Source organism: Solea solea, chromosome 17 (genome assembly GCF_958295425.1).
Source record: "Solea solea chromosome 17, fSolSol10.1, whole genome shotgun sequence".
Taxonomy (NCBI): Eukaryota; Metazoa; Chordata; class Actinopteri; order Pleuronectiformes; family Soleidae; genus Solea; species Solea solea.
In genome coordinates this window covers 22,555,263-22,573,876 of record NC_081150.1, presented here as the reverse complement: position 1 = coordinate 22,573,876, position 18,614 = coordinate 22,555,263, and the positions used below count along the sequence as shown (strand labels likewise).

Sequence of the window (18,614 nt, the reverse complement as noted above, 5' to 3'; positions counted from 1 at the left end):
AATAACTAGTACCGCGCGCGGTTCTGAACGGGTTCGAGCCGACCCACGCGGGTCGCCGTGTGCCACGTCTCCCCGCGTGCCTCGCGCTCTCACCCGTTCATTCACCGCGCGCGGTACTAGTTATTTTCAGTACTAGTTATTTTCAGTACTAGTTATTTTCAGTACTAGTTATTTTCAGTACTAGTTATTTTCAGCGGCGTCCCCGCGCATGTCGTTCCAAATTTCGAGGGGGATCGGGCAATGTATGGCAAAGTTATAGGGCACTTCCTGTTTAAAATGGCAGACTTCCTGTTCGGTCAAGTGCGTGTCCGTAAACGTGTTCAGGGAACTTCCCTTGTCTTACATATCAAGTTTTGTGCAGATCGGACAATCTTAGAGTTTACTTCCTGTTTCGGGCATTCCACTTCCTGTTGGGAGGTCATCTTTTGCAGACATGCTCAGGACAGGTCCCTGGTGTCACATATAAGGTTTCGTACAAATCGGACAACGTACGGCAAAGTTAGAGGGCACTTCCTGTTTAAAATGGCCAACTTCCTGTTCGTCTCTGGAAACATGTTCAGGGAAGGTCCCGTTACTCACATATCTAGTTTTGTGTCAATCGGACAACGTAAGACTTTACTTCCTGTTACGGGCGTTCCACTTCCTGTAGGGAGGTGACCTTTTACGGACAAGCTCAGGACAGGTCCCTGGTGTCACATATAAGGTTTTGTGCAAATCGGACAATGTATGGCAAAGTTAGAGGGCACTTCCTGTTTAAAATGGCTGACTTCCTGTTCGTCTCCGGAAACATGTTCAGGGAAGGTCCCGTAACTCACATATCCAGTTTCGTGTCAATCGGACAATGTAAGACTTTACTTCCTGTTTTGGGCCTTCCACTTCCTGTAGGGAAGTGACCTTTTACGGACATGTTGAGATAGGGTCTGGGGTCCCACATACTAAGTTTCAAGTGGATACAACAATCCCTGTTGGAGCAGCATCAAAAACTATAAATGTAATTCTGTCTGCTGTCACCAGGGGGCGCTGTATTTGAAAATGAACATTTTCATATAGACGTGTTCAGGGCAGGACTGTCATCAATCCTTGCAAGTTTGGTTCAGATGGGACCAGGATTGGCAAAGTTGTAACAGTTTGTTTTTTTAGAATTTTCTAGCACCACCAGGAGGCGCTGTTTTCAAAATGTACCGTTTCAGCAACATAGTCGTCTTCAGCAACTAACCATCATCAACTATAGCAAGTTTGGTTGGGATCAGACCTTCCATCGCAAAGTTATAAGAGTTTCATTGTCTGTTATGAAAAATTATTATTATCTCCAATTTTGGCGCCCCCTATCTCGTACGCCATACAATATTTTAAAAAGCTTTTGATAACTTTTGATGCTCAACTCGTCCACATTGATCTCACCAAGTTTGAAGGTGATCGCACAAAAGCTCTAGGAGGAGATAATTGAAATACAAGCTGTCATATTGTCTGCTGTCACCAGGGGGCGCTGTTTTCGAAATTGAATATTTTCATATAGACGTCTTTAGGGCCGGACTATCATCAATCCTAGCAAGTTTGGTTCAGATCGGACCAGGATTCACGAAGTTGTAGCAGTTTGATTTTTTGTCCCAAAAATCCGACTTTGCGTCGTTGCCATGGCAACACCGTTAAACGATTTGTCGTCATATTGATCACGCATCATCTACCATGTGTTTTGACTGTTGTCACCAATTTTGAGTGCGGTACGATTATCTGTGTAAAAGTTATTCCCGAAATCGTAAAAAAACTTTTTTTTTGTGTATTTTCTTTCACCACAAGGAGGCACTGTTTTCAAACTTCACCGTTTTTTCATAGACGTCTTCAGCCATGGCCCATCATCAATCATAGCAAGTTTGGTTCGGATCGGACCTTCCATCGCAAAGTTATAAGAGTTTTGTTTTTCTGATGCGAAACATCAGAATCATCACGAACTTTGCCGCCCCCTATCTCGTGCGCCGTGCGACATTTGAAAAAACTTTTGATACCGTGAGCTCCTCAACTGGTCCACAGGGACCTCACCAAGTTTGAAGGTGATCGCACGAAAACTCTAGGAGGAGTTAGTTCAAATACCATTGCTGCGAATTCGCCAAAATCGCCAAAAAATCGCCAATCAACCCAAGATGGCGGATTTCCTGTTGGGTTTGGATCATGGTCATAATGTAATTTTTTCTTCATCCTGACCCACTACACATGTGTACCGAATTTCGTGCATGTGCGATATTTGTGTTGGTCATGGTGAATTTGGACAGGTGGCGCCGCACTTATTGGCCCCTCCCACATTCAATTTTCGACGCACATTCCCCGAACCTTTTTCAGACGTAAATTTACACCACGATTGATGCGGTCACAAAAATTGGTGAGTTTTGGGGTATGGGAAAGGCCTCAAAAAGGCAATTCATTTGGGGGAATAATAAGAATAATAATAATAAAAATAACTAGTACCGCGCGCGGTTCTGAACGGGTTCGAGCCGACCCACGCGGGTCGCCGTGTGCCACGGCTCCCCGCGTGCCTCGCGCTCTCACCCGTTCATTCACCGCGCGCGGTACTAGTTATTTTCAGTACTAGTTATTTTCAGTACTAGTTATTTTCAGTACTAGTTATTTTCAGCTGCGTCTCCGCGCATGTCGTTCCAAATTTCGAGGGGGATCGGGCAACGTATCGCAAAGTTATAGGGCACTTCCTGTTTAAAATGGCAGACTTCCTGTTCGGTCAAGTGCGTGTCCGTAAACGTGTTCAGGGAACTTCCCTTGTCTTACATATCAAGTTTTGTTCAGATCGGACAATCTTAGAGTTTACTTCCTGTTTCGGGCATTCCACTTCCTGTTGGGAGGTCATCTTTTGCAGACATGCTCAGGACAGGTCCCTGGTGTCACATATAAGGTTTCGTGCAAATCGGACAACGTACGGCAAAGTTAGAGGGCACTTCCTGTTTAAAATGGCCAACTTCCTGTTCGTCTCTGGAAACATGTTCAGGGAAGGTCCCGTAACTCACATATCTAGTCTCGTGTCAATCGGACAATGTAAGACTTTACTTCCTGTTTCGGGCGTTCCACTTCCTGTAGGGAGGTGACCTTTTACGGACATGCTCAGGACAGGTCCCTTAACTCACATATAAGGTTTTGTGCAGATCGGACAACGTACGGCAAAGTTAGAGGGCACTTCCTGTTTAAAATGGCCGACTTCCTGTTCGGTCGACGGCGTCTCTGGAAACATGTTCAGGGAAGGTCCCGTAACTCACATATCCAGTTTCGTGTCAATCGGACAATGTAAGACTTTACTTCCTGTTTCGGGCGTTCCACTTCCTGTAGGGAGGTGACCTTTTACGGACATGTTGAGGAAGGGTCTGGGGTCCCACATACTAAGTTTCAAGTGGATACAACAATCCCTGTTGGAGCAGCATCAAAAACTATAAATGTAATTCTGTCTGCTGTCACCAGGGGGCGCTGTATTTGAAAATGAATATTTTCATATAGACGTGTTCAGGGCCTGACTGTCATCAATCCTTGCAAGTTTGGTTCAGATCGGACCAGGATTGGCAAAGTTGTAACAGTTTGTTTTTTTAGAATTTTCTACCACCCCCAGGAGGCGCTGTTTTCAAAATGTACCGTTTCAGCAACATAGTCGTCTTCAGCAACTAACCATCATCAACTATAGCAAGTTTGGTTGGGATCAGACCTTCCATCGCGAAGTTATAAGAGTTTCATTGTCTGTTATGAAAAATTATTATTATCTCCGATTTTGGCGCCCCCTATCTCGTACGCCATACAATATTTTAAAAAGCTTTTGATAACTTTTGATGCTCAACTCGTCCACATTGATCTCACCAAGTTTGAAGGTGATCGCACAAAAGCTCTAGGAGGAGATAATTGAAATACAAGCTGTCATATTGTCTGCTGTCACCAGGGGGCGCTGTTTTCGAAATTTAATATTTTCATATAGACGTCTTTAGGGCCGGACTATCATCAATCCTAGCAAGTTTGGTTCAGATCGGACCAGGATTCACGAAGTTGTAGCAGTTTGATTTTTTGTCCCAAAAATCCGACTTTGCGTCGTTGCCATGGCAACACCGTTAAACGATTTGTCGTAATATTGATCACGCATCATCTACCATGTGTTTTGACTGTTGTCACCAATTTTCAGTGCGGTACGATTATCTGTGTAAAAGTTTTCCCCGAAATCGTAAAAAAACTTTTTTTTTGTGTATTTTCTTTCACCACAAGAAGGCGCTGTTTTCAAACTTCACCGTTTTTTCATAGACGTCTTCAGCCATGGCCCATCATCAATGGTAGCAAGTTTGGTTCGGATCGGACCTTCCATCGCAAAGTTATAAGAGTTTTTTTTTTCTGATGCGAAACATCAGAATCATCACGAACTTTGCCGCCCCCTATCTCGTGCGCCGTGCGACATTTGAAAAATCATTTGATACCGTGAGCTCCTCAACTGGTCCACAGGGACCTCACCAAGTTTGAAGGTGATCGCACGAAAACTCTAGGAGGAGTTAGTTCAAATACCATTGCTGCGAATTCGCCAAAATCGCCAAAAAATCGCCAATCAACCCAAGATGGCGGATTTCCTGTTGGGTTTGGATCATGGTCATAATGTAATTTTTTCTTCATCCTGACCCACTACACATGTGTACCGAATTTCGTGCATGTGCGATATTTGTGTTGGTCATGGTGAATTTGGACAGGTGGCGCCGCACTTATTGGCCCCTCCCACATTCAATTTTCGACGCACATTCCCCGAACCTTTTTCAGACGTAAATTTACACCAGGATTGATGCGGTCACAAAAATTGGTGAGTTTTGGGGTATGGGAAAGGCCTCAAAAAGGCGATTTACTTTAAGGAATAATAAGAATAATGAAAATAACTAGTACTGAAAATAACTAGTACCGCGCGCGGTTCTGAACGGGTTCGAGCCGACCCACGCGGGTCGCCGTGTGCCACGGCTCCCCGCGTGCCTCGCGCTCTCACCCGTTCATTCACCGCGCGCGGTACTAGTTATTTTCAGTACTAGTTATTTTCAGTACTAGTTATTTTCAGCTGCGTCCCCGCGCATGTCGTTCCAAATTTCGAGGGGGATCGGGCAACGTATGGCAAAGTTATAGGGCACTTCCTGTTTAAAATGGCAGACTTCCTGTTCGGTCAAGTGCGTGTCCGTAAACGTGTTCAGGGAACTTCCCTTGTCTTACATATCAAGTTTTGTGCAGATTGGATAATCTTGGAGTTTACTTCCTGTTTCGGGCATTCCACTTCCTGTTGGGAGGTCATCTCTTGCAGACATGCTCAGGACAGGTCCCTGGTGTCACATAAAATGTTTTGTGCAAATCGGACAACGTACGGCAAAGTTAGAGGGCACTTCCTGTTTAAAATGGCCAACTTCCTGTTCGTCTCCGTAAACGTGTTCAGGGAAGTTCCCTTGTCTTACATATCAAGTTTTGTTCAGATCGGACAATGTAAGACTTTACTTCCTGTTTCGGGCGTTCCACTTCCTGTAGGGAGGTGACCTTTTACGGACATGCTCAGGACAGGTCCCTTAACTCACATATAAGGTTTTGTGCAGATCGGACAACGTACGGCAAAGTTAGAGGGCACTTCCTGTTTAAAATGGCCGACTTCCTGTTCGGTCAACGGCGTCTCCGTAAACATGTTCAGGGAAGGTCCGGTAACTCACATATCTAGTTTCGTGTCAATCGGACAATGTAAGACTTTACTTCCTGTTTCGGGCGTTCCACTTCCTGTAGGGAGGTGACCTTTTACGGACATGTTGAGGAAGGGTCTGGGGTCCCGCATACTAAGTTTCAAGTGGATACAACAATCCCTGTTGGAGCAGCATCAAAAACTATAAATGTAATTCTGTCTGCTGTCACCAGGGGGCGCTGTATTTGAAAATGAATATTTTCATATAGACGTGTTCAGGGCCGGACTGTCATCAATCCTTGCAAGTTTGGTTCAGATCGGACCAGGATTGGCAAAGTTGTAACAGTTTGTTTTTTTAGAATTTTCTACCACCACCAGGAGGTGCTGTTTTCAAAATGTACCGTTTCAGCAACATAGTCGTCTTCAGCAACTAACCAGCATCAACTATAGCAAGTTTGGTTGGGATCAGACCTTCCATCGCGAAAGTTATAAGAGTTTCATTGTCTGTTATGAAAAATTATTATTATCTCCAATTTTGGCGCCCCCTATCTCGTACGCCATACAATATTTTAAAAAGCTTTTGATAACTTTTGATCCTCAACTCGTCCACATTGATCTCACCAAGTTTGAAGGTGATCGCACAAAAGCTCTAGGAGGAGATAATTGAAATACAAGCTGTCATATTGTCTGCTGTCACCAGGGGGCGCTGTTTTCGAAATTTAATATTTTCATATAGACGTCTTTAGGGCCGGACTGTCATCAATCCTAGCAAGTTTGGTTCAGATCGGACCAGGATTCACGAAGTTGTAGCAGTTTGATTTTTTGTCCCAAAAATCCGACTTTGCGTCGTTGCCATGGCAACACCGTTAAACGATTTGTCGTCATATTGATCACGCATCATCTACCATGTGTTTTGACTGTTGTCACCAATTTTGAGTGCGGTACGATTATCTGTGTAAAAGTTATTCCCGAAATCGTAAAAAAACTTTTTTTTTGTGTATTTTCTTTCACCACAAGGAGGCGCTGTTTTCAAACTTCACCGTTTTTTCATAGACGTCTTCAGCCATGGCCCATCATCAATGGTAGCAAGTTTGGTTCGGATCGGACCTTCCATCGCAAAGTTATAAGAGTTTTGTTTTTCTGATGCGAAACATCAGAATCATCACGAACTTTGCCGCCCCCTATCTCGTGCGCCATGTGACATTTGAAAAAACTTTTGATACCGTGAGCTCCTCAACTGGTCCACAGGGACCTCACCAAGTTTGAAGGTGATCGCACGAAAACTCTAGGAGGAGTTAGTTCAAATACCATTGCTGCGAATTCGCCAAAATCGCCAAAAAATGGCCAATCAACCCAAGATGGCGGATTTCCTGTTGGGTTTGGATCATGGTCATAATGTAATTTTTTCTTCATCCTGACCCACTACACATGTGTACCGAATTTCGTGCATGTGCGATATTTGTGTTGGTCATGGTGAATTTTGACAGGTCGCTTCGCACGTTTTGGCCCCTCCCACATTCAATTTTCGACGCACATTCCCCGAACCTTTTTCAGACGTAAATTTACACCAGGATTGATGCGGTCACAAAAATCTGTGAGTTTTGGGGTATGGGAAAGGCCTCAAAAACGCGATTTACTTTAAGGAATAATAAGAATAATAATAATAATAATCCTTCCAGTTTCAATAGGTTTCTTGCAACCTTGTTGCTCGAACCCTAATAATAATAATAATCCTTCCAGTTTCAATAGGTTTCTTGCAACCTTGTTGCTCGAACCCTAATAATAATAATCCTTCCAGTTTCAATAGGTTTCTTGCAACCTTGTTGCTCGAACCCTAATAATAATAATCTTTTGCATTTCAATAGGGTTCTTGCAACCTTGTTGCTCGAACCCTAATAATAATAATCCTTCCAGTTTCAATAGGTTTCTTGCAACCTTGTTGCTCGAACCCTAATTAAACGTTTATTCTCAATCGTCACAATTAACGACATCTCTTCAAAGTCCAGATGTTTAACATACATATCTATCTATCTATTGGGCAGCTTCTTACCTGACCACCAGAGGGCGGGCTCTTCTGTTAAACCAGTGGACTCACCTGCAGTGAAGGGCTGTAAAGTGTGACGCAAACAGCGTCTTGAGTGAGTTGTGAGTCGAGCTGTGACGTTCACGAACGAGTCAAACCTTTTTAACGGCTCTTTGAAATGAACCAGTAACTGAGTGACTGACAGTCCATTATTAGCATAAACCAATGGGCTGTGCCGATTGTTCAGTCAGCCAATGAGGGTCATGTCGGCCAATTCTGTGGTTAAAAAAAGTCTTCTTGCTGACCGGCCCACATTAGGTCAATGTGGTCCACCCATGTTAGCAGAACTTGTAATGAGCGAGTTTTATTCTCCCAGCAGGTGGCGCTCTGCTATGAATCAGATCAAGGACAGTGAAGAGGAAGCTCCGCCCTCTAAAACCACTCTGTGTGAGGAACATGAGGGTCAGAGGTGAGATGAGGATCTCATGGATCATGTGACTCGTCTCCATGTCACAGCTCAGTGTTTTATTTACACATCATGTGTTTGTAGGAGGATCCATCAACAGAGACCAGACTCTGCTGGACCTGGACCTGGACCTGGTGCTGGACCCAGCTGTGTGTCCATGAAGAGTGACTGGTCCATGAATGAACCTGTGAACTTCAAACAAGAACAGAGGTCAGATGATGGAGGGTGGAGGTCTTCACAGGTCAACAACTCAAATGATCCACCATGTAGCACCAGAGACACCTAATATTTGAGAATTCAGACCCAGACCCATGCAGACCCAAGACATTCTGGACCCAAGTCCCAAACAGACCCGTCCCCATTTAATCTCAGATCTGGACCCATGAAAAAATAAGAAATGTTGAATAATTGTGGAACAGTCCTGGCTCAAGTGCTTGGGTTTGGGTAAAGTGATCCGACTGAAGATGTGGAAGTCTTAAATGTGTTAATCAGTGTAGTGTTTGACACCATCTGGGTCACACTCAACCATTTCTGACACAAACCTGTTTTCCTTGTGTCTCCTGATACTGTAGATCATTAATTAGATCAATCACAGCAGATGTTGTATTTACATGTCATGTCCTGTGTTTGTAGGAGGATCCATCAACAGGGACCAGACTCTGCCAGACCTGGACCTGGACCCAGCTGTGTGTCCATGAAGAGTGACTTGTCTATAGATCGTCTTATTAACTTCAAGGATGGACAAAAACATGGTGAACTGATGTAAGAATTTCACACATAGTAACACACACTTACATGATCCTCCACCAGGGGGAGCCTGTCTAGTCCAAAGCATGTTGAATCCAGAAAAACACTCTTCTTCTCTTTGGTGGACCAATGTTGTTTTTCTGTCTCCACTAAACGTCTTCAGCCTGTCCTCGTCTCTGAATACGTAACAAACACTAGAGACTGTCCTTCAGGGACTTTTGTCTTCAACCTGTCAAACTCATGTCACGTGAACTTGACTGAAGAAGAATCGTAGGTGCAGCACATTGAAAACCTGGTAGAAACAAATGATTGTTTAGTAAATGACACTGAATCTTTTCTCCTCAGAGTTGATCAGCAGAGGACGGAGGTTCTCAGTGGTCAGTCTGTCCAGCAGCATGGAGCAGACCTGGACTCCATATTTAAGGTGTGTAAATGTACAAACATGACACTACTGTTAATACTGAAGCAGAGTCCTGGGGCCTCATGTATAAACCGTGCGTACGCACAAAAAGACGGCGTACGCTTGCTTTCATGCACAGACGGCATGTATAAAAATGTACTTGGCGTGGAAGTTTGCGCATCGCAGCGCAAACTCTCGAGCTGCCGTGAGAATTTGCCGAGAGCTCCGCAAACTCTTGTCAGGTGGAGACGCTGCAATATTAAGCTCTGAAACTTATCACAGTGTTTGAAAATAATATTATTAATGTGTCTACAGTGACAAACATGAATTTTCTGTGACAAACAATACTGATACACCACGTACGTTTGAACATATGTGGATAACATCAGAGAGGACACTGAAGACGAAACTGATTCTGTGAGCGAACACACACACTACAAACCTGTGTGTGTGTGTGTGAGAGAGAGGGAGACTCACTTATTTACTTTGAGCAAATTACTGAAACTAATTTTCCACAGATTAATATTTTCTTTATGTAACACAGTGATGTAAACACAGCTGCTGACATGAACACATGAACACACGTCAGTCTATAATGTTTTAAACACAAAATAAAGTTACAGACTCATTTGTTGTAAGAAAACAGGACTTGAACGTTGAGTAGAACATTTTCTTTATCCCATTTTAATCCACACGATAACGAAATAACTACGAAAAAGTTATTCCGCCACCGCTGTGCCTTTCATCGGAAGAGAAAGGCGCAGCATCCACAACACAATCAGTGACAGTAATGAATGGTTACATGGAGTAACTCCGTGAACTCTGTCTGCTTATTTTGTGCGTAATGTGTGTAGATGATGACGTGTGACATTTATAGATTGTTGAAATAATCTGTAAATTCAGCTCACATGGATCAGTCATGTCTAAACATACATGTTACACCAGAAACAAACATGCACAGGATCAACTATCAATGCACAGCCAGTTTTTTAAGCATCAATATTAATATGAGAACAGTCGCTGTGACCCTGACATTTAGTTCCTTTGTGTTTATCACTAATTCCAAAAAAAAAACCGACCAAAATAATCTATTTTTACAGATTTATACATCATAAATTGACGAGTTGATCGTGCACTTTCCTTCTTTTTCTTTTATTTTCCTCTTTCTTTGCTGCCGCAGTTGTCCTTTTTCAGGACGAAGGCGTTTTAGAGTCATTTGTATATTCATTTGTGGGTGGGCGTGGTTTTTTGATTTGATTTGATTGAGTTAGCCTTGGGCTAATTTACATCTGCAGTCCCTGCCTAAAGATAAATACAACACAGATAAAACATCAAATATCACTCAGCAGGTAATGTCATGTAGAAGGACAAATAAATACAGCACAGATAAAACATTACGCAACAAGTAAGAACATACAGCAATATAGGAAGTGCCCCTCACAGGTGCACACACACACATACATACACTCACACAAATAGCCACTGGCAAATTAGTGGGTGAATTGTTGTGAGAGTTTTAGGTGTTTTTTTTTTTATTTTAGCTTTAAACCCACCAAGCAGGTCAGAGTGTTTTATATTATCTGGAATGGTGTTCCATTGTGTGACAGCTTTAACAGAAAAGGCTGCATGTCCAAATGCTGAGTAGCGAAACGGTACAGTGCAGCTGTGTACAGATGCTGTTCTAGTGGACCTTACAGTGCCACGGTAACAAACAAACCTTTGCAGACAGGTGGGAGCCAAGCCTTTTAGGATTTTGTAGACTGGGCATACGTTTGACAAAAATCTGAGATTTTCAAAAGGTAGAAGATTGTGCCTGTGTAGTATGTCACAGTGATGGTACCTAAGTGTCTTTTTGTCAAATATTTTCAGTGCCTGTTTATACAGGGATTCTAAGGGCCTGATTGTTGTTTGGCTAGCCTGCCCCCAACAAGTGATACAATAGGAGATGTGAGATAAAATAAGAGCATGCAGAAATATTTGTGCAACCTCTGTGGATAGGGAGGATCTAATCTGCCTGAAGTTAGCCAAGTTGTATTTGATAGTTTTTGTCATCTTTTTGACATGTTTCTTGAAACTCAGATTTGGATCAAGTAGCACACCAAGATATTTGAACTCGCTGACAGTCTCAATCTGTTCACCTCTGATGTAGATATTTACATCTGGGATGTTCAGCTTGGTGTTGGAGAAGAACATGCCTTTTGTTTTACTTACATTCAGGGTGAGACAGGATTGGTCGAGCCACTCTGCAACTCCAACCATGGCGTTGGTTAGTTTAGTAGCAGCTTGCTGAGTTGATTTTGCATGTGTGTATAAGACGGTGTCATCAGCATAGAGTTGTACCTCTACGTCATGACAGTACTGTGGGAGGTCATTAATGTATAAACTGAATAGTAGTGGGCCTAACACAGATCCTTGAGGTACACCCATTGTGCACCTCAAGTAGCTGGAGCCTGCATCTTTGATTTTCACACACTGCCTTCGGATCGGATAGGTAGGACGATATCCATGCAAGTGTGTTGGACGAAAGGTTGATGTTGGAGAGCTTAGACAACAGGACGTTATGATTAACTGTGTCGAAGGCTTTACTTAAGTCTAAGAACACAGCTCCAACAACTTTCCACCTTTGTCCAGACCAAGTCTGATTTGCTCTGTTAGGTGGAGGATGGCTGTTTCTGTGGAATGGTGTTTTCAGAATCCAAATTGAGTCAAGACCAGGGTTACAGCTATTTATGTGGTCTGTAAGTTTGTTTATGACGATTTTCTCTACAATTTTGGAAATTGCTGGTAAGATGCTAATGGGTCTGTAGTTACTGACTATATTGCGATCACCAGATTTAAAGATAGGAGTTACAATGGCCTGTTTCCAGTGTGGAGGAAAGAAACTTTGCATAATGGAGAGGTTTGCCAAGTGAGTAATTGGAGGAATTAGTGTGGTTGAATGTTTTTTGATAGACACTGTGTCCTGATGAGAGACATCCTTGCTTTTTGAGTTTTTTAGAGAGCAAATCACTTTCTTCACTTCCTCTTCAGTGACTGTGACTAGGTCAAAACCCTGTCCCGCAACATTCAGATCAGTGAGTTGTTCACCAGTCTTAAAATGATTTCCTAGTTCCTGAACATAGTCAATAAAAAAAGAATTAAAAATGGAGGCACTTTTGGCATTGATATCTTCAGTGTGATGTTGAGCTCTCCCTAAGAGACTGTTGATGCTTTTCCAAATTTCGCTGCTGTTCCCTTTAGCATCATTCAAAGGTTTGAGAAAGAAGTGTGACTTGGCTAATCTCAGTTTGTTTATGACTTTGTTCCTTAGGTTTTTATAGACCAAAATGTCTGTGTCTCTTTTGGTTTGAATGGCCTTTTTTAAGGCAGCGTCTCTACACTTCATCAGTTGCCATAGAATTTCACTAAACCAAGGCAGGTTGACCTTGTTCTTATTTTTTCTCTTGTTTTTAACGATGTGTTTATCTCTGACAATGTTGATTTTTGATGTAAATAGCTGGCAACTATTCTCCAGATTTTCAGAGGATAAAATGTCTCCCCAGTCCAAGTTATTTATCGCATTATCAAATGTTTCCTGTATACTTTTAGGTATACAGTTAACATTTGTGTGGCGTGAAGCTGAAGCATTAATCTTAAATCTTTTACTGGTTAATTTCCTTGCCACCAGAGTTAGATTGTAGTCTGACAAGCCAGTGATCAGGTTATACGTTTTAGTTATTCTTTCAGGTTTATTGGAGAAGAAAAGATCAAGTTGTGTACGTGAACATTTTGTGATTCTGGTTGGGCCCTTTATCAGTTGTTCTAGATGGTATTTGTCTGTGATAACTTTTAGCTTTCTCCTCTTAGACTTATCTTCCCAATTGAGATTAAAATCCCCCATAATAATAATTTCTTTGTTATGGTCACATTCTTTAAGAATATCAGCAAATTCGTCATAAAATGTGTCATTGGCAGTCGGGGGTCTATAAAAGCCTATAATAATGAATGACATTTGCTGAGACAAAACAACTTTTAGTGCGACATACTCAAGAGAGATTTCCGGCTTGAAATATATGCGTTCGCATTTGATAGAGTCTTTCACATACACAAGTACCCCGCCCTCTTTTCCCACGGCCCTGTCTCATCTGAAGCATTGGAACCCGCTCATTGTAAATACATTGATGGGGTAGAATGTTGAGGCCATGTTTCAGATGCATAAAAAGTCAACTGTTCAGTTTTTGAGACGACACTCCTGATGTTTAAATGGCCGCCCAAAAGTCCTCTCGGTTTCTGCTTCGGATCCCAAACGACCTTTGCGTGGTTAACTGTTTGAAATGTTTTAATAGAGCTTTGTTTTTTAACAGCAAGATTGATGGACCAAACAGCGTTAGGAGTAGAGTTTTTAGGCTGGTGTTCCCCCGTTAGCGCCGCCGCCGTTGTGCTGGCTCGATTGTTGAAATCTAAAGCCAAGGCATCGACTCCAAGTAGGGGGAGGCCAGGTATGTGTACGAGTATTCCACAGAAACTCACCTACCTAGGCGATGTTATTGACGGGAGCTTGGCACCAATGATTTGTGATGCACTCAGTGACTATTGGTCCTGGATTGAGTTGTACAACCCCGGATAACAGCAGCAAGAGGAGTAGTAAGCCTATGCTGTGGAGTCCCCACTGTCTTTTCTGGTTGCGCTGGTCAATTGTGTTCCTCATTCATCTCCGCTCAGTTTCACGTTTGATGGGATATATAAAGAAAAGGTGTGCAGGACTTGGCGTACGCACAGTTTTATAAATCTGAGATTTTCTTTGCGTACGTACTTTATAAACGCCGTCTTTTAGTATGAAAGCTGCACACTCTTTTATACATGAGGCTCCTGGTCCTGACAGTCTGGATGCTGCTCTGTGGACCTGCAGGACTTCACTCTGTCACTGATCATCTGAGGTTAAACTTCACATGTTCTGTTCCAGCTGCTGGAGGAGAACATCATCTGCTTTGTGAAGAACGAGCTGAAGAAGATCCACAAGGTTCTGGATACAGATCACACAGAAGTCTCAGAGAGTCAGAGGGAGGATGAGGAGCAGAGGAGCAGCAGAGAGGCCTTTCTGAAGATCACAGAGGACTTCTTAAGGAGGATGAAGCAGGAGAAGCTAGCTGACGGTAAGAGGACTTTTAATGTGAAAGGAAGAACATCTTATTTTCTCAATGATCCACTCACTGATTTATTTTCTTGTGTTCTGTCAGAAATCAGAGCTCCAGCTTGTCGACGTGAGCTCAAATCAAACCTGAAGAAGAAGTTCCAGTGTTTGTTTGAGGGTGTGGCTAAAGCAGGAAACCCTACCCTTCTGAATGAGATCTTCACAGAGCTTTACATCACAGAGGGAGGCACTAGCGAGGTCAATGAAGAACATGAGGTCAGACAGATTGATAGAGCTTCCTGGAAACCAGACAGACCAGAAACAACCATCAGACAAGAAGACATCTTTAAAGCCTCAGCGGGAAGAGACGGACCAATCCGAAGAGTGATGACAAAGGGCGTGGCTGGCATTGGGAAAACAGTGTTAACACAGAAGTTCACTCTGGACTGGGCTGAAGACAAAAGCAACCAGGACGTACAGCTCATGTTTCCCTTCACCTTCAGAGAGCTGAATGTGCTGAAAGAGAAGAAGTTCAGTTTGGTGGAACTCATCCATCACTTCTTCACTGAAACCAAAGAAATAGGAATCTGCAGGTTTGAAGACTTTAAGGTGGTCTTCATCTTTGATGGGCTGGACGAGTGTCGACTTCCTCTGGACTTCCACAACACTGAGATCCTGACTGACATCACAGCGTCCACCTCAGTGGACGTGCTGCTGACAAACCTCATCAGGGGGAAACTGCTTCCCTCTGCTCGCCTCTGGATAACCACACGACCTGCAGCAGCCAATCAGATCCCTCCTGACTGTGTGGACATGGTGACAGAGGTCAGAGGGTTCACGGACCCACAGAAGGAGGACTACTTCAGGAAGAGGTTCAGAGATGAGGAGAAGGCCAGGAGGATCATCTCCCACATCCAGACATCACAAAGCCTCCACATCATGTGCCACATCCCAGTCTTCTGCTGGATCACTGCAACAGTTCTGGAGAACATGCTGAAAACCAGAGATGGAGGAGAACTGCCCAAGACCCTGACTGAGATGTACATCCACTTCCTGGTGGTTCAGTCCAAAGTGAAGAGGGTCAAATATGATGGAGGAGCTGAGACAGATCCACACAGGAGTCCAGAGAACAGGAAGATGATTGAGTCTCTGGGGAAACTGGCTTTTGAGCAGCTGCAGAAAGGAAACCTGATCTTCTATGAATCAGACCTGACAGAGTGTGGCATCGATATCACAGCAGCTTCAGTTTACTCAGGAGTCTTCACTCAGATCTTTAGAGAGGAGAGAGGCCTGTACCAGGACAAGGTCTTCTGCTTTGTCCATCTGAGTGTTCAGGAGTTTCTGGCTGCTCTTCATGTTCATCTGACCTTTATCACCTCTGGAACAAATCTGTTGTCAGAAGAACCAACAACGAGCCAGTGGTCCAGGCCGTTTAGAAAAAAACCTAAACTGAATCATCTGCACCAGAGTGCTGTGGACGAGGCCTTACTGAGTCCAAATGGACACCTGGACTTGTCCCTCCGCTTCCTCCTGGGTCTTTCACTGGAGACCAATCAGAAGCTCTTAAGAGGTCTACTGACACAAACAGGAAGTGGTTCACAGACCAATCAGGAAACAGTTGAGTACATCAAGAAGAAGATCAGTGAGAATCTGTCAGCAGAGAGAAGCATCAACCTGTTCCACTGTCTGAATGAACTTAACCATCGTTCTCTTGTGGAGGAGATCCAAGAGTCCCTCACATCAGGACGCCTGTCCACAGAGACACTGTCTCCAGCTCAGTGGTCAGCTCTGGTCTTCATCTTACTGTCATCAGGAAAAGATCTGGAAGAGTTTGACCTGAAGAAATACTCTGCTTCAGAGGAGGCTCTTCTGAAGCTGCTGCCGGTGGTCAAAGCCTCCAACAAAGCTCTGTACGTGGATCAGTGTATAAATATTAATAAGACATATTCTAAAGAGCACAAGACAAACATGTTTAACCTTTTGTTCATCACTGTTTTCTACCTCAGACTGAGTGGCTGTAAACTCTCAGAGAGAAGCTGTGAAGCTCTGTCCTCAGTCCTCAGCACTGTGTCCTCTCGTCTGAGACACGTGGACCTGAGTAACAACGACCTGCAGGATCCAGGAGTGAAGCTGCTGTGTGATGGACTGAAGAGTCCTCACTGTTCTCTGGAGACTCTCAGGTCAGAACTCTGACTCAGACTCTTTGCTTCTTTAGGTTCTTGTTGATGAAGATGTTTTTTCTGAATCACTGAGATCATCATAACTTCTTAACTCCAGTCTGTCAGGTTGTCTGGTCTCAGAGGAAGGATGTTCTTCTCTGACCTCAGCTCTGAACTCAAACCCCTCCCATCTCAGAGAACTGGACCTGTGTAACAATGACCTGCAGGATCCAGGAGTGAAGTTGCTGTGTGATGGACTGAAGAGTCCTCACTGTTCTCTGGAGGCTCTCAGGTTGGTGCTCAGCTGATTTATATGGACAATTCTACTCTGAATATTATTATTATTTTATTTTTTTATAATTTATTTTTTATTGACATTCAGAAACAGACATTCAAATCCGGCAAAACATACATGCATACATCTCACATCTGTTGTCTGCTCTAAATGCCTAGACAAAAAAAACAAACAATGGAAAAAGGAAAAACACACATTAGCAACTATGTACAAGTTAGATTTCCACAGTTCCTCCAGCAGACAGGGGAATTATCATCATAGTGAGACTTCTGAGAAGGTGTAATAAAGTACCTAATCAAACTTTTCCATCCAAATTCCCTCCACTTCTGTCAGCTGGTACATCTCCATTGATACCTCCAAATTGTTGTCCATTCTTCCTCAGATATATTTATCCCTCCTTCCTTCTCCCATTTTATTTGAATATATGAAGTAGAGTGAGATTTCAAATTAGACAGACCCTTATATAAGCATGACACAGTTTTATTAATAGCTTTTGTAAATAATTGAATTAGACATGTGTTTATCTTTGTTAGATTTTTCATCTTTGTATTGACGTAATGCCGTAACTGCAGGTATCTATAAAAGTCTTGTTTTTCTAAAACATGTGTCCTTTTAAGCGTTTCAAAACTGAGTAACTTTCCATCTTTCATTACTCTACATAAGGCTGTTATACCGTTAGCTATCCAGTCCTTAAATCTAGAATCCAATTAATTGGGTCTAAAATCCGAATCATTGCACACCATTCAAGAGCCAAAATATCATTTTCAAGTTTGATTTGATTTGATTTGAAAATCTTTAATGTCCCCGAAGGGCAATTTGGTTTACAGCAAAAGTTCAACACAGTAGAGCTCACATAGCACACACATGACACAATAAATACATATAAATACATATAGTCATCACAGATAACAGTACTGTACATCCTTCCCAACAGGTTCGCCTACAGCGTATTAAGGAATCTAACGGCAGACGGGACAAAGGATTTTAAATATCTGTTTGATTTGGCCTGACAAGGGAATGTGTACCTCCTCTTAGATGGGAGGAGTCGAAACTCTGCATGAAGAGGGTGAAGAGGGTTTGCCAGAATGGCCCTTGCCCTCTGAATGGCTCTGACCTGATAAACATTATCAAGGTCATTCAAGTTAATGCCAATTGTTTTTTGGCAGAGTTTGACCACATTCTTCATCTTATTCTTATTTGATATGCTGAGGTTCCCAAACCAACAAATCATTGCAAAAGTTAAGATAGACTCAATAAAAGATGAGTAAAACAGTTTAAGAAACTTCTTATCAACGTTAAAAGACCTCAGTTTCCTTAAATAAAACAACCTCTGATTTACTTTCCTGCAGATGGCATCTGAGTTGCTCTCAAAAGACAGTTTATCATCCAGGATGGTGCCTAGATACTTATAATGGTTGACTGTGTCCACAGCTGTGCCTTTGACAAAGGTTTGGGCTGTGACAGGTGGATTCTTACGGAAATCAATTTTCATGTCTTTCGTTTTTGACACATTAAGTTGCAGATAAGAATCATCACACCATCTAACAAAATGGTCCAGGACCAGTCCGTGGCCCGCCTCATGGTCCTGCAGGAGGCTGACAATCACGGAGTCATCAGCAAATTTAATTATGTGCCTAGACTCAAACGTGCTCTTACAATCATTAGTGTACAACATAAACAGCAGAGGTGACAAGACACATCCCTGGGGCGAGCCTGTGGAACACAACAGAGTCCCGGACAGGGTTTCATTAACAC

At 42.9% G+C, this 18,614-nt stretch overlaps 1 protein-coding gene across 1 annotated transcript in view; it reads left to right on the top strand.

Moving 5' to 3' along the window:
• Positions 1-18,614, top strand: part of LOC131443506 (NLR family CARD domain-containing protein 3-like) — a 158,394-nt gene that overhangs the window by 132,404 nt on the left and 7,376 nt on the right. Inside the window, exons 4-7 of the mRNA XM_058613192.1 lie at positions 8,782-8,910; positions 9,241-9,319; positions 14,238-14,427; positions 14,512-16,315. Of these exons, the coding sequence (XP_058469175.1) occupies positions 8,782-8,910; positions 9,241-9,319; positions 14,238-14,427; positions 14,512-16,315 (2,202 nt within the window). The remainder of the gene's footprint in view (positions 1-8,781; positions 8,911-9,240; positions 9,320-14,237; positions 14,428-14,511; positions 16,316-18,614) is intronic.